The 16,549-nt window shown below is 40.4% G+C and overlaps 1 protein-coding gene across 1 annotated transcript; it reads right to left on the reverse strand.

Annotated features, from left to right (window-relative positions):
* Positions 1-871: 871 nt before the first annotated feature.
* TSPAN8 (tetraspanin 8) lies at positions 872-16,085 on the reverse strand. The gene is made up of 8 exons (XM_065859806.2): positions 15,909-16,085; positions 11,052-11,114; positions 8,480-8,608; positions 7,807-7,881; positions 7,614-7,721; positions 5,812-5,946; positions 3,723-3,806; positions 872-1,162 (listed from the first exon to the last, which is right to left on the reverse strand). Exons 1-8 carry the CDS (start codon positions 15,966-15,968, stop codon positions 1,109-1,111), a joined length of 708 nt encoding a protein of 235 aa, XP_065715878.1. The 5' UTR covers positions 15,969-16,085; the 3' UTR covers positions 872-1,108.
* Positions 16,086-16,549: the final 464 nt, after the last annotated feature.

Consider the following 16,549-nt stretch of genomic DNA (forward strand, 5'->3'; position numbering starts at 1 on the left):
GGACCGTGGGGAACTGGTGGCCAGTGCTGCTGTTGCATCACTGAGGCAGGGACTGATGGCCCCAGGGGTCTGACGTGGGGTCCTGGTCCATGGGCAGGGTGCGAGGAATGCCAGGGGGCTTGGCAGGGACAGTCAGGGCTGGCAGAGCCTCATGGCCACAACGCTTGCAAACACTGGTCAAACCAGAAGCAGAAATGCTTTGCATTGCTGCTGCTGTGTTTGCAGCCATGCCCTCTGTGGTCTACCTGCTGCCTGGGAACCTACTACTCATCTTCACCGCTCTGGGTGAAGTCTCACCCATATGACTCCTGCGCATGTCTTGCTTCCACATGGGCCTGGATTTCACCTTTGAAGCATATTTGCAAAACACAGGCCATTAAACCAAACACCCCTATGCAATCTAAGCACCATTTGGGCATGAGGTTCTTAAGAGACATGGTTTAGTGACAGTGGCAGGTTAGTAGTTGGATTTGATGATGAGTTTCTTCCAACCAGAGTGATTCTATGATTCTATGACTCTATCTCAGCTGCCAGAATATTGATTTAAATGTCCCTGAGGCGAATGTGGCTTTTGTATTTGGATGAAAGCTAGTCCCTGTGCTCCTCACAAGTAACAAAACCCTGACCATACATACCACATGGAGTGTCAAACTGACCCATGATACTTGTAATGAAAACACCCTGCCCCACAACCAAATCAGCCTGCGGGCATGCGATTCCCCAGATCAGTCAGCCACCACAAGATGGTTTGCAGCTGTTTACGATGACCCTGCTATGGGTGGTGTAACACCCATGTGGACACACTGCATGGTGAACTCAGAATCTCAACATGATTTATATGGTATCTTCAGACAAAATATAGTCCTCAGAAACATAAACAAAGGCGTTTATTGCAAATAAAAATTCACATTCACATCATTAAATCTTATGAAGTATAAGGAGGTCATTTTGCAAGTTGTGAAGCATCCGTGTGCATAAGGGCTGCCATTTTCATCAGAACAGCTGCCTGGGACATGGCTATATCCGTATGAATGTGCCAAGACAAATATCGCTCTATCTACAAAAGTTTTGATTTGGCTGGTAACATCATTCTGACACTTCCACAGTTTCATTTTCTCTGGATCTGGCAGTAGAGGCTCATAGAAAACACCAAACCAAGAATCTGGAAAACAGAGACATTTCTGGTATTACTTGGCAGTCCTGGAAATCCCAGGATACAACTGATACACAGTGGGAACACTTTGTTTGTAATTGTTTTGGTTTCACATGCAGGTTAAATCTGCTATGCAGAAGATATTTTCCAAGGTAATTCTTAAAGAACATTACTCTAGAATATAGCCGTTTTAGTGAAATCAGTATATGTCACAGTTAAGACTGCAGACATGATGGAAAACTTTCATTTGTTTGTTTGCCCTTGTGGATGGGCATCCTTGTAATTCTCAATGTTGAAAATGGAATTGAGCAGCAAATACTGAGAAGTTCAAGAAATTCAGACCAAAATTCTGTCTTTTATTTTCTAATAAAGTTAGGGCAACTTTCTGATTCCATTGTAAATTCTAAGGGTTGCTTCCCTTTGAAATCTCTCTTTTTCCACTGTCATTCTCTCTTATGTAAATTTAAGTGTAAAGACATTCATGTATATATGTATAAAGGCATAGATCTATACACATACTTCACTGTTTTGAGTGGCAAATGATCATGCAACAAATATTTTATATTCGTTAGTAACAAATTAGGGACAGAAACACTGAGTCTACTAACGAAACTGTTGCTTGAAATAAAAAAATCAGTAGGGTCACCTTCTGTGATGGAAATTACTGGGTGAAGTTCCACAGCTTGTGACAGACGGCTGGTGAGATGAGAAGACCAGAAAGCTCCCTTCTGGGTTTAAAATGAACCAGTCTGTGAAAGTGTTTCACAAAAATTGGAAGTATTGCGATTCTGTGACATTTATGAAGTCACGAACACCCGGACACTTCATTTATTTAAGGAAGAGACAGCAGAGAGCATACAGTACACAGGGCTACAGCTAAGACAAGGGGATGGACTCACGGCTGGAATAAGCCAACAGGGTTTCCCTGACATATCATGCCAACATTTTCATGAAACTGAGCCCTTCGTCTCAGTATCATTTCCACTAATAGCGTGAGCTGAAACCGTAAGAGCCCACAAGGGGCATAATGGGGTGGGCAGAGGAGAAAACACTAGGGAACAGCACTTTTCCTTGTCCACATCTTTTTATCTGGGGTTTCCCAGACCAGAGAGATGGTTAAGCACGTGGCCTTTGATCTGCAATAACTTGAGAAGTCAGATTGTGTTAATATCTTTGGAAAGGCTACATGTTTATCGAGTGTAAATTGCCAGCTGACAATTTGTACCAGCTGAGGCTCATATTGTTTATTCATGTTGTTTTCTAGTCCTTTTATAATTGGGAGAGGCAACCACCACAGAAAATGCCAACTGGAGGACAGGGAAGAATGATGGCAAACAAACTAAAGACTACAACTCATGTAACCACAGTAACTGGAGCAAAGTGACTTATAACTTACCTTTGGGATATAGATGCAATTTTATACTTCTATTATATTTTAAAGGCCTTTTAATATTGGTGTATTTCACCTATTTTCCCCCCAAAGTCTACATATACACAAGAGACCTGACCTCCCATGTAGAGCACCTCAAATAACGTGATGCCTGTGCCGAGTAAGAAGTTAGTGGCCTGTTCTCTCCCAGTGCTGCAGCTGCGTAATACTTCCCTGCTTACTATTATTTTCCTGGAAATGTATTTTTGAGCTGAAGCTCTTGCCCACTCTTCTACCACGAGGAGTGATCCTCTGCCAACGATGTTAAGAAGTTTTCACTCAGAATAACAGACTGAACTCTGCACAGCAATCTTCATCATTTCTGCTTTTCCCTCAAACATCCATCTGCTGGGGGCAGGGGAGGAGGGGAACCACAGAGGAATAGTGAAAAGAAAGAAAATGACCGAAGAAAGCAACATGATGAAATCTTGCCTTTCTTTGTCATTTTCTCCTAATCAAAGACTATCAGTCATCAAGTAGCGGACTGGATAACCTCACTGTTTTTCCTTCTCTCTTCAGAGAAAACTTTGCACGTTATTCTTTGGCGTATGATGAAGCAATTAAAATGAAGAGCTCACATATTCTGCTTTTTTTTATACACAGGAATATATGGAGCAGCACAGCTGTGCACTCAGGTGCATTCACACACCATCTTGATGGCTAAATTATGCCCTTGGAGTAATAATTTAGTACCATAATTTCTCCGTGATAAGAATATGCAGCTTAGGGGCTAGCATCTCTTGTTATGACTTTTTCCTCAAGTAAAGAAGGGAGAGAGGAGGAAAAGACAGGCTATTCTGCCTTGTGTCTTCCTGGGGCTGGGGATCCGCTGATCCCTCTATCCACAGGGCTCACTGTCAGGCACAGCCTGGCTCCAGGACTGTCGAATCTTTGCAGGAGAAATGCTACATGATACATTTATACAGGCAGCAGGGTGGTCTGATCCCAGCTGAAGTTCGTAGCTCGGCAGCCATATACTGTTTATATGAAATAACAGTAAGATTACGGCTAAGGTGAGAGGTGGTTTTCCCTTGTCTATTAAATGAGGAAGCCAGGTGTTTTAATCCCATTCCCAGTGTATTCCTAAATAGAACATATTGCTTGTCAGCTACTAAATATTTTAATGGTGTGTACTGGTACCTCAATAAAAGCCAGTCCAAAGGCAATCCCCATAATTATGAGCAGATGTTTTTTGATGTATTCGAGCATCACTTCTCCACAAGGCTGAAAAATAAGACAAAATGATTAATTATAGGTAGTCTAAGGCTATCAGGAATGCATCCTCTAAAATAATTTCTCTCACACTCACTCTCTTTCTCTCTCTGTGTTAAAGAAAGGCTATTTGTTGCTAACAAAAAGAGCACAGCTGTACCTGCCTTGTGCTCCGAGAAAGATATCTAATGGTACAATGGTACAATTTCAAATGAACACACGCAGCTGTAATGCCTAATGTTTGTGTGATATTTTAGTTCATAAGAAAATATACATTTGTTCTTTCACTTGATAATCTTTTGCTGCTAGGAAACAGCCAATGCAGCAATGACCAGATCTGAAAGAGGACTTTGGTTTCCTACTAATCTGACCTTTGGATTCGAAACGTCGAAGCCTATTATTAGAATCGGGCTTAACTCTCAATATTTGGATATAAAACCTAGTTTATATATTAATTTTGACAAATGTTTGGTGGTTTGGGGCTGGGAGGAAGAGAATGATCATATCTGAAGTTCTATGCAGACCTAGTCTCCTTTTTAATAAATGCATACATCTGTTCTTACAATGGCTACATCTTCTCCAGGCCTTGACAATATTCCTTTTGCAAATTGTAGGGAAAGCCAAGTATGGCTTAAATCCATCGAAACTGTGGTATTGTTCCAACACTATAACTGCCTTCCCCCCAAATATATTTATATTATTTTACCACATTTCCTCCCTTACAATAAACACATAGATCTTCTCCTTCTAGTTTTCTAAAAAACTTCTCATTTAAGCTGACTCTGATCTGCACTGAATTTCACATCCTTTTTCCTGGATCACAAGAGTTGAATGTCTTTACTAGCATCTAACATCACTACAAAATCTGTGTGTTCATGTGAGTGATATCTTGCACCTGCAGTAATTTCACTGATGGCTTCTCATGTGTCCTTAGAGGGTTTTCCTGAGGCCAAAAAGACATTAAAATGTGGCCCAAAACAGCCTCTTTTTATACATCTTATTTCCAGATTGGGTTCTGGCATCCTCTACTTAACCAGACTGTTCCGTGCTTTAAAACAGTATTTGCTTCTGTGGGACTACACAGGGAGGAAATTAGTGTTCAGGCAGGACCCAGCTAAGGAGCTATGCATTTAGAAAACTATACATCCAAATTTGGATATTTGCTAAAATCTGCTTTGTGCTAGGCACAGATTGGCAAACTTTGTACCACCAACATTCTAAAAATGCAGCCATTTTGTGTTAGTTTTCCACTTTTTTTTCATATTGTTTGTAGGCATGAAGTCCAAATTTCCATACAAGGAAACAGATAAATCTTCAGATTAATTAATGGAGATCTCTGCTGCCCACCTACCAGTTTTTGAGTATGCTTTTTTGTTGCCTGTCACCAGACATTTTTGTCTTCTTACATCAACTGCCACAAGCTTTTCAGAAGGTTGTAGTTGTAGGAAATTACACTTTGAGTATGCTGCCGTGAAGCCTACAACATATAAGGTTTCCTCCCAGCAGATCCTGCAAAATGAGTGTGGGGCTTTTTATTACAGGACCATAAAACCCCAAAGGCCTTGCATTGAACGTGTTTGGTTTTCATCATGCCTGAGCCCTTAGAAAGCCTCTGAGCCAACAGAGCTACCACCAGAAGGAGCCTGGGTGAGACCATCACCTTCTGAGGGAGACAAGAGAACCAAAGGGTAGCTGATGTGCCGCTCTGACCCAGAGGCATGGTCTGTCCCCAAAGTCATCCAGTTTTCACCCACAGTAACCATGGAGACTGGTGAAGTCCAAAGAGCATGCACTGCACAGCTAAGATAAAGGCACCTAAGAGGAAGCAGGAGCATATTTCATGCATGCACAGTAATTTCACAACAGATGACTCAGGGGCAAGTCTGGCTAACAAAGAGAAGAAGAAACTTTGCCCTCTTGGAAAGACACAGAACTGCTGATTACACCAGTCACCAAAGACAACCTTGGGTTAAAAGCTCTTTTTGGAAAGAAGACCGAAACATTATATTTGTCTTACCGTTTTGTAAACGTTATAGCCTTTATAGGTAGTGCAGAGGTCTGGTGATGAGTTCTTTACGTCACACGCACAGATATTAGGGCCAAATTTTTTTCCCCAGTCTGCAGCTCCATTCAGCAAACCGCAGCACTGGTTCTGCAATGAAGGAAGAGACAGGGAGATGAGGAAAAAGTGGTGATTTGCAGTTCGAGGGCAGTAGGGGAGGGAGTTGAGAGGAACAACAAAGGGGAAATTTTCTTTTGTGTTTTCCCATGTGGAAGTTTTCCCAATTTAGTATGTCTCAAATACCCTTTTCATTTCCATACCAGTTATAAGAATGTATGTGCACAGATTTTAAAAAGGGAAAATAAAATTTTCTAAAAAGGGGGAAAAAAGACCAGATTTTCATTATATAGTGCTCAAAAAAAATTAACATCCTATAAAGTTAGTAATTGTCAGTGTCAGAACTGAACTACAACATGCAATAATGCTAAGTATAGTAGTTTTTGAAAATCAAGTCTTCCTTCTTCAGGTTATACTTGCAGGAGGTAAGTAACAACCCAAGAAACACCCACATTTCACATCTTGAAAAGCCAGGCTGAAAATGCAAAAATCAGGCACATAAAACACTGAAATCTAGAAAAATAACCACCTTGAATGATGGTTAGCCCTTTAAATTAGAAATGGACTGAGGAGGCCAGGGCTCCATTTGGGGTTTGTGAAACCTAAACCAGGTGCAGTTTCGCTTCATGTTCCACTTTATTCAAGCCACAAAAGCTCAGGGGTGCAGACTTGGGCTTGAGGTCCTCCCTCTTTAAAAAGCAGCTGGAAATGTTCACATAATTTTGTATAAAAGCAAAGGCCGTGGGACATAATAAAGCAATCCTGGTCTATTTAAAAATTAATACAGTAATTATGGGATTTTTCATTTTGCTCACCCTTCAATCATCTCTCCGGGGAGCTGCTTATTATATCAGAAGAAATAAGCTGGCTCAGAAACAGAGGACAGAGCCAGAGGTGGAATGGGGAAGGAGAAGCGGAAGTAATATAAACCACCCAGATATTGTTTCTTACTTCCTTTTCTTTTACGCCATCAGCCTTTAAAAATATTGGAATTCTTTGAGCCTATAGAAGGCACTCTGTTAACGTATAGATACAGGCACTCATGGGAGGGGCAAGGGTCTACATCATCAGTGATGTCAGTGAGATTCAAGGGTGTCCTCTGTGTGACAGACAGGACCAAGGTGGCCCTAAGTGTTCACCTTCTGAGGTCCTGCAGGTGGAGGAAGCCAGGGTAGCTATAAGCACAGTGAAAACAAATGTCCTTTTTATCAAGTTTTCTTCCTCTTTCTTACAAGTGTTGCATTTAATGCCTTCATAGCAATGGGATATTCCAAATGAAATACACTCCTGCAGTTTTCCTTATCCTGGGATAATCCTGCCTTAAGAGTACTGGGTAATTCTTAGCTGGGATGCAGTGGAGGAGCAATGTCTCTTCAGAAGGGAAAGCTGTAGTGAAGGAGCAGGCAGCCTTCATGTGAGAGAGCCTCGCTAATCGTCAGTCTCTCTTGCATGCTGTGTGTCCTTGCTCCATCACTCTTACAAACACTAGTGCACAAAGAAATCATCACAGAAGGCCCATGTCATATCGAGAGAGCGGAAGCCCCTTGTGCAGTGTTTTCACTTAAGTCAGACCCTTCCCTGTCCCCAGGGAATGAAATGCAAATCTATGGCTAAGTGACCGTAAAATGGAGCACAGACAAGTGCCAGAGGTGGAACAGGGAGCAACAACCCCTGTCTGCCCTTCATTACATTTTAATTACCGTGTTCTCAAACTTCTGGAAATTCTCTTGAAATGTTTTATCTTCTTGTGTAGAGCCTTGCAATGAATTCACACTCCGCTGGAGGGTCTCCTCTAAGCTTGTTTCAATCTGAAAGTCCAAATATTTTATTAGTTTTTGGGGTAGAAACAAAATACTGGGAAGACATTGATGAAAATGCAGAATAATACTGTACCTGAGATCTGTACACTGCTCCCAAAATACCTCCTGTGATCTGAAGGATCAGGATCAGAAGGAGTCCAATAAAAAACTAGGAAGAAAACAAAAGGGGGAGAAAACTATAGTACTTTTGACCAAGAAGATATAATTTCTTCTAAGTGAAGGTTAAGATTTCATGTGCTTGAATAACCATGTAGGTAGAACAAACAGAAGTTCCAGCCAGGGCTGCTCCACTTATTCCTTCTTTGGTGATGAGAAAAGTAGGTGCTCAAGACAGAGTGTGCTCAGCTGGTGATCAAAACAAGGTGCACAACAAAGTAGCGGCATGATGTGTAGGTGAGGCGTGTTGGGCAGAAGGACAGGGAGGACGTTCTAGGAGGACCACCAAAGAGAGCAACTGGGGATTTATGAAATTAAGTGGTGGATGGAACTTTGGTGATAGCTGGATGGAAAAATCTAGTGACATGCTCGGGACTGCCTGGACCCTGTCTTCTGGTTAATGAAACCACCCATCATTTTTTCTGCACTAGAATTCAGAAACGGCTCAAGCACAAGGTAAGCAATGAAAACACATGATCATAATCAAGTATTTCATTAAACAAAATGGCCCACAACCTCATTTGCGAAGAGCTTATCCATCAAATGTAGCTGTGGCCTGTTAAAGGTAGTCAAATGTTTTTCTTTCTTACCAACAGCAGCATGCACCGACTCTCCTTGATGGCACCACAGCACCCTAGAAAGCCAAGGACCATAATGATGGAGCCCACAGCTATCAGCAGATCAACCCCTGCAAGCATGTTGCTCTCTATCTGCAACTCCTGATAAAAGAGGGGAAAAAAATTTCAGCTACAAGAAGATCATCCTAAAAACATCTGTACCCCCCAAAAGAAATAATTATTTCATAATTGATAAGTATACTGATTAGCAACCATGGTGAAATTCTGATTCATGAATAAACAAGCCTCTAATGTCTCCTTGTTAAACGTTTTGTTGGGGAGCTCAGTAGAACCTGGCTTTCTCTGCACAAGATGAAAGTCAACTTTCCAGAGTAAATAAATGTCTCTTGTCTTTAAAGTGGCTTTCAGTTAGTTTTCAGTCAATGAATCTTTGCCTTTTACTGGAAAATTGGCAAAATTGATTATCTCAAAATCTCTCCTACATTAACAGAATGCTAAAGAAACAAAAGCTCTGTTTGTCATTAAAAGGCCAGGAACATATTCTGTGGCTGTTCCTGAGAGAACACTTCTGGAAGTGATGCTGGATATGCTAAAGAAATAGTTAGATGTATTTTCCAAAGCAGCTTTCTTTTTTCTTTTTTTATTTTTAATGCATAATCTCTAATATTACCCTCAGAGATGAGGACTGTATTTTGATATGTGGAGTATTCAACTAAACAATTCATATACCTCAATATTATTAAATATCAAATTATTCAGTTCCCATAGGACTGACTAAGGCCAAAGGCCAAAATAGAGAAAAATGTTCAAAGAATATTTTCCAGTGTGGCTGGTGCCAAGATTAGCAAAAATGTCTGGAAGTTGTCACATTTATCTTCTGATGAAAATTGCAAAGGTATATAGACAAGCATAATTTGAAGAATGTGTTGTTCTTTCCCCTTCCAAGTTGGACTGAACCTCCTGTTATTTATTCTTAGAAAGACCTATTCATCTACAGCCAAATCTGTATGGGCTGTTCAATTATCACTCAGGCAAAGCATACATTGGTTTCGAATGGGAGCTTTGCCTGCGTAGAGGTAAAAATGTGAGAAAATGCCTTTGAATTTTGGTCCTTACTCTTAACTGAGTTTTTGGGGAGTCCTAAGTGTCACTTCAGGAAACAAGTTTGGGATAGACTTAAATATGCTTTTCTGAATAGGAAATCCATCAAAAATTAAGAAAGGATTTTCCAAGCTCCGTTGTACCATATGAACCATCATACTAGAGATGGTTAACAAGCAAGTATGGCAATTTTATCTTTTTCTAAAATGTTGATTAAGGAGTCAAAGTTGTCACTCTTTCGCAGCAGGGAATCGCATAGCTCTCCACCATGACCTAATTCACCCCATGGCACAATGTCATCTCAAACTGAGTTCTGTTGCATCCATCCTCTGCCAGAATGAGACATCTGGGCCTGGCTAAAGGGCAAAAACATCATCAGCCAAATGGTAAGAAATGTATAAACTATTTCCTATCTCCATAATTTTTTTTTATCCAGATGGGAAAACACTGAGCTAAAGGTTGTTTTTCTTAACTGACAGACCGTCAGCAGAGGAGTGGTGTGAAGATTTGCAACTTAATCAATCTGAAAGCTGAAAAAAATGCTTCCTAGTCACACTTAGCCATTATCTTCACTTCTATGGCTGTACATTTTCAAATTCATTTACAATTCTGTGGCCCAAATTCACAAGAATAAATACACTGCTTAAACGTTAGAGTCAGATTATTCTTCTTGTTAGTATAACAAAGCACCAACATGCAAAGATTGCACAGTGCCATTTAGAGAAGCATCTATGAACTATGAAATCAGCTTCACCCAAGGGTGACGGAAAACATGATGCAAGTCAGGGGCCAGTGTCACTGGGATCAGGCTGGGCAAAAGGCTGGCAGGGTCCACAGGGCCCAAGGGCCTTTGCACCAATGAGACAAGATTCTGCTACACGTCTGCAAGATCAAGCAGTCCTCAAAATTGTATTTTCCCTAGCTTTGCAGAAAAGAGAAGTCATAAAGACCGAAGTAATTTAATAACCTTGCTCCTGTTCAAAGTTGCATTTACTGGGTAAATAAGAATTATGTTACTGAAGATAGTGAGAAAGGTAAAAATATTCCCTACAAACATGTGGAAGAAACCCTAGGACTATATATGACAATACTTTCCTAAGAGGGAAGGACGCTAAAAAGTCTCAGAGCCACATGGCTCCTCATTGTTCTCTGTAACGCTGAAACCAGTAACAAAACCATCATCAGTTTTCATTAGAGGAGAGACATGTTTTCCAACAGAAATCAGTGTACGTCTTCAAGAACCCACATTAATAACACTAGAAAACACTTCTTATAGTCACATATCTGTGCTTACGTCAATCACTTTATCTGACTACCTGCACCATCTTGCTTGATCTCAAACATCATAAATCGCATTAATCTTTACCCACACAAACCACCTCAACAAAAACATAACAAATTTGTGGAAATGAAGATGGGAAATGAAAGTATAGGCAGTAGCTTCCACATTTTACATGGTTCTGGTATGACTGCATGCATTTACCTGCTGAGCATTTTCGCTAACACGTATCCATATAGAGACTCCCAAGATAATGGAACCACACACCTGCAGGAGAAAATAAAGAATATTTAGAAACACCAGCAATTTTAGATTAACATTCAGCATCCAAATTGCACAAGATGCTGGCCAAAATTCTGAAATCATTTGCTTGGCGAAGTGAAAGAAACATGAATTGCTGGAGCACAGAATATTGATTCATATCCAGGAAACTTCATAAGGGTAGTTAAATCTTCAGTTATGCACCAAATCCCTGATGTTTCTACCTCAGAGGATTCTGCATTTCCTTGATGATTTATATGTGCGGTTGGGAAGCACACAGAAAAATCCATCAGATGAGAGAGGAATATAAATTGCTATTGTATGTATGTAAAATGGCTGTAAAGAACATTGTTTCTTGTATAATGGAAACATATGAGATTTGATAAGGGATGTTTCTATAACTGTTTCTAGAATTCTTCAGGACACATACCTAGAGATACATTCCCTGTGGTTAAAACTATCAGGAAAAGTTCTAACTAACGCCTTTCTGCTGTTTCTATTGCAAATATACTGACCATCTCCAGTCCTTAGAATATACCTCCTATAAAATGCCTAAAGTTATTATTTCCATCACATTTTTACAGAAAACAAGCATGTACGTGTGAAAGTTAGACTGGAATGACTTGCTTTAAGATGTCGAAGTCAGGACAGATGAATCCCAAGTCCAGACACATTCCCTAATCACTAACTAATTGTGCTCCTGTTTCTATAATCGTTCAGGTACCATTCCAATATGTGCCTGTTATTCTATTCCTAACCTTGTCCATGATGGTTCTTACACAGAATTTCTCTTTATTAAGTGTTGGAAACTGGTAACTAAGAGGCTAATCAGGTGTAAGGATTGTGCCTACTGAGACAACTGGTAGGAAAGAGAGATCACAGAGTAAAAGAGACTAGTCAGATTTAGAATTATCTTCCTGTATGTCATTAATACTCAAGTCATAAATGGCTCTGAAATTTTGTTATGAGCTTCCCATGAAGACTGGGACTATTCCTAAGCTTTTAAAATTAAAAGAGCTATTTTTATATGTTTGAGATAATTTTTCTTAAAATATACTTTCCCCACAAAAGGTTTCATATAATATTCAACATCAAAGACCATAATGACTTTAGCAGATTATTTAATATGGGAGAGAGCCAGCACTCAGACATGAGCACCACACATTTTCCTGCTCTAAGTAAAGATCCTATAAGTACATTTTAAACATGAAAAGGGAAGTTGTACAATCGATGACAGCTATATCATGTTATCAAATTTAACTAGAACTCCCCACTGAAACCTTCTGAATCGCACTCAATCTGCCTAGAAACTGATGGTATCACGTAACTCTATATTTGGTTCTTGTTGAGCAGCACTGTGTGAGCCATGTGGCTATGCACCAGGCAACACAGGCTTGCTAATGTGAAAACTTCCACTGAAGCAGTTACTGCTGCAAAATCAAACAGAATTTGACCCGCTCCCTTATTTGTTACATAGGACCTCCCATAAAAATACCGCATAGTAGTAGAAGTAAATACAGCTGAATGTACAGGAATTTACCAATCAGATGGAAATGTTAAAATATTTATTTCTCCCATTCAAAAAACCCCCTTCATTTATAAATCAAAAATTTTACTAAGGTATTTTAATTATTAAAATAGAGTTGTTTAGGCTGGTTGAAAAATTCTCCATTTCAGTAAAATCTTAATGTTTTGGTTCTGTTTATTTTCATAATATAAAAACTGTACAAGAATGCACAAAGAAAAGTTTCAAAATAACAAATCAAAGTGGTCTGTCCCCAAAGAGGCTAAGTTAAATATTTCAGGTTTGCTGGAATGCTCCATCCTAATAATTGAGTTTTCTTAAAATAAAGTTTTGACTCAGGAAACTTTCTCTTCAAGAAATTTCATTTTTAATGAACCAGTACTTTCCAACTGAATAAAAAGAGATTCTTGGAAAAGGTCCTCACCCATTTTCCCAGAACTAGATGTCTATCATAATTTTGCCTCAACCCTTGACCAAGAATCAGTGACCTTGTCACTGTCTCATAAACTAACCAGGAACGGGGTTCTTGTCCCTCAAATTCAATCAGTCCATCTCTTCTTGAGCCCTTCATTCTTGGTGTGATGAAGAAATAAAACCAAATTAACATATTATCACCTCAGATGAGCCTGCCGTGACTCTGGACCAGCAATACATCAAGACTCTGTGCTTCTCAGACACAGGAATACCAAACCTACAGGGAATTCCCCCCACTGACACACACTTTTTAAGCAACCAGTTTAAGAGTATCAGGAGGAACTTCCTACAGGCTTCCTCCTGTTCAGGAAAACAGTTGCCTGGAATACTACCTTGAGATACCTGAAGTTAGCAGTGCTAGGACATTCCTGCCAAGAATGTTGTCTATGGCTCAGCACACCTGCTGAGTTTGTCTTACTGCTTTCAGGAATAGAGATGTTCAGATTTAAGGTATGGGGAAGGGGCCACTTCGGTTGTAGATGGGACTGCAAGTCTGCTATCAACAACTGATCAAAGATGGCACTGGCACTAAACAGGTTGCCGCAAACTAGGGTCAGACATCAATATTTAGTGCAAAAAAATTGGTAATTCCACAATTTTGCATGATGTGGAATAGCAGAAACTGAAAGAAGGAGGGCAGCAGGTACAACTGGATATCCTGCAATCTCTGAAGAAGGGAAAGAGGAAAAATCTGACCTATGTGTCAGGTTTAAAGCACAAAACTGACTTCAGGATTTACTTAAGGACTATTAAAAACTCCAGATAGGCACCCAGCTCCAAAGCACAGGTCTTCAAAAGGCCATAGTCAGCTTTCTTTGATCAAACTCTATGGACAGGCTGGAGCACAACAAGGGCCTTGTGGGCCTGTAGATTCCCAGGGGGCACATGTCATGTAGTGAAGCCAAAACCATTTTGCAGAGCTGGCTTAGGCTGTTCCAGGGCTTACACACCTAGTGCTATGCTGTAAGAGCTGCTTAGAAAAAGGCATTAGAACGCTGGAAAGCCCATTCCAAAGTCTCCTAAGAGGGGACACTCCCAGAGAGATTGCAAATGTCTTAAAATGAAAGGACACCAGGTAAATATGCAGCTGTTGCTCTTATCTACTTAAGGTTAAAGTCACCTTCATTTCTCACTACAGTTTAACTTTCCACTTGCCAGCTGCCTTGTGCACTGGGGAGAGCAGCGGTGAAACCAGTGGCTGCAGAGACATCACTCTTCCCTATACTTTACTACAGCAATTTAATGATTTCCAGGAATTAGAGGCAGGAATGTGAATCTAAGAATTTAGCTTCATTGTACTCGATTTGCCCATATTCCTGTTTGTACTGTGTATATTCTTCCCTATCTTGGTAGTGCTAAACCCCTTCCTTTAAAATAAGTAACTACAGCTGCATTCCTGTGCTCCTCTGCCCCATCCAGGCAGTCACATGCACAGCAAAAGCCTTCAGCATGTTCTTTCCCGAATCAGAGTGTGGATTTTCCTGCCTTTGGCATAAAGATAGGCTTGGGAAGTTTGTTCCACACCTGCTTGTTTCCAGAGATTTCAACAGGCCCCCAGGACTGTGCCCTGTGTTTTTTTTCCTAGGAAACCCATGCTTAGGCATGGGGCACTATTCACATGTTCATTCCAGAAGTAGTTTTGAGCTTTTCTTATGCTACTCTGAGACATTCACCTGTGTTTTAGCTTATAGTAACTGGGGATGAATGTGAACAGAAAAAACTTTCTGAGGGGCAGGAATTCCAATTCAGAAACTTATGGACTCTTTAAAGTACTGTTGCAGAAAAGCTTCAGCACAGATGTTGAATGTCTTCAGTCTACCTTGATGGAGGTGGAAGAAGAAGAGAGGGAGGCAGTAAAACCATCACTGGCCTGTTAGGAATTTCTTTGTGAGGTCCACAAGCAATCAAAGAATTTTTCTAATTCTTTTCATTTTGGCTGGCCACAATTTTTCCAAGACCACTGTTTGCGGTCCCTTTTGAATGGTATCACCTTTTCACTTGAAAAAAATCCCTTGAGGCAAAGCCCAAAATGTGGCTAGTAGTTCCGCTTCTGCTTTCAGTGAACCTTTGGTGAACCTGACAAATTTCTGTCAGGAAAGCTGACAGTGAGGTTGAACCATGAGAGAAACGTTCTTTAACTCAAACCTTTCCAGAGCTTCCAGGACTTGAAACTCTTGCAGCCAGCTGAGATGTAATCAATAGTCGAACACAGTTCAAGTGACACCCAGAAACCTGCCTGCTGCCCTGTGCTGTATGTCTTGATACAGCCATTAGCAACACTGCCAGCCCTCACCATTTTATAAACGTTTACTGTCCACCATCAGAAACTAATTATGACACTGAATGCAAAGCAAAGAACCACAGAGAAGGATATGAAAACCATTTATCAATTAGGAGGCTAAAAATAAAAGTGAATTTTCTGTATCTTCTGCGGCAACTACATGTTCAGGATTATGCTGTTTGCATGTAAGCAGCAGACAAAAGCAAGAGGACGATGTATTGTAAGTGGAGAGCCTGTTTACTTCTGGCTGAAATGAGTGAAGTCCCTTGACATGGGGGGTACGATATGGGCACGGAAACAGACTCACAGCTGCTCTACTTTTGAATGCAGAGGGAAAGCTATTTCAAATAAAAAAATAGAAGGAAGGGCAAAAGTTAAACATGTTCTCCCCTCCTCAATTTAGAGTTGTACTCTGGTTCCACTTATGCTCTATTTTCTCTACATTTCCTTCAGCTACAGCGTTCAGATAATGTTGAACACATTTCATGCATCACTAATAACAATTTAAACACTGACTTACCCAAAACAAGAAGTTGAAGATGAACATGGAGTACTTCATGCAGCTGCTTACACCCGCCATTTTCAACAAGTTGGGACAAAAATGAGAACTGCAGAAGAAGCTTTCCTAAGAGTTTGACCTCAATATAAAAGCTGTTCCTGCGTCTTCAGGAAACCTCTGAAACCACGTCAAGTGCACTGTGCTACTGAAAGCAAAAATTGTTACCAAGGTATCAACTGTTATTTAAATAGTCCCTATACCACAGGTAAACATTAACCAGAGTGTTGAGGAAGTACTACCAGGTGTTATCACTGAGTCTTCAGACTCTCATTATGTCTTTGTGATTTGTACATTTCTGTGGTGCAGCTCATCTTGTCCTACACCTCAAAAACAGACAATGCAGCAAAAGGCATAGTTTCAAGAGAATGGGAACTGAGCATGAAAAAACTTTGCAGACCTGTTTTTAAGAGGTGGAAATGGAATTTCATAATGTTTTTAAGTTACAGGGTTTACTCTTTCATTGCCCACTGATCATTGCTGATACTCATTTGGTCATGTTCACCCTCCCACTCCAACCCTCAACTGGCATAAAGGGCTGGGTCTGTGTAATCCTGGCAGAGGAGGGGTATGATATCTGCTGCCATTTTCTCCTTTCGGTGTCC

Source organism: Patagioenas fasciata, chromosome 1, assembly GCF_037038585.1.
Source record: "Patagioenas fasciata isolate bPatFas1 chromosome 1, bPatFas1.hap1, whole genome shotgun sequence".
Taxonomy (NCBI): Eukaryota; Metazoa; Chordata; class Aves; order Columbiformes; family Columbidae; genus Patagioenas; species Patagioenas fasciata.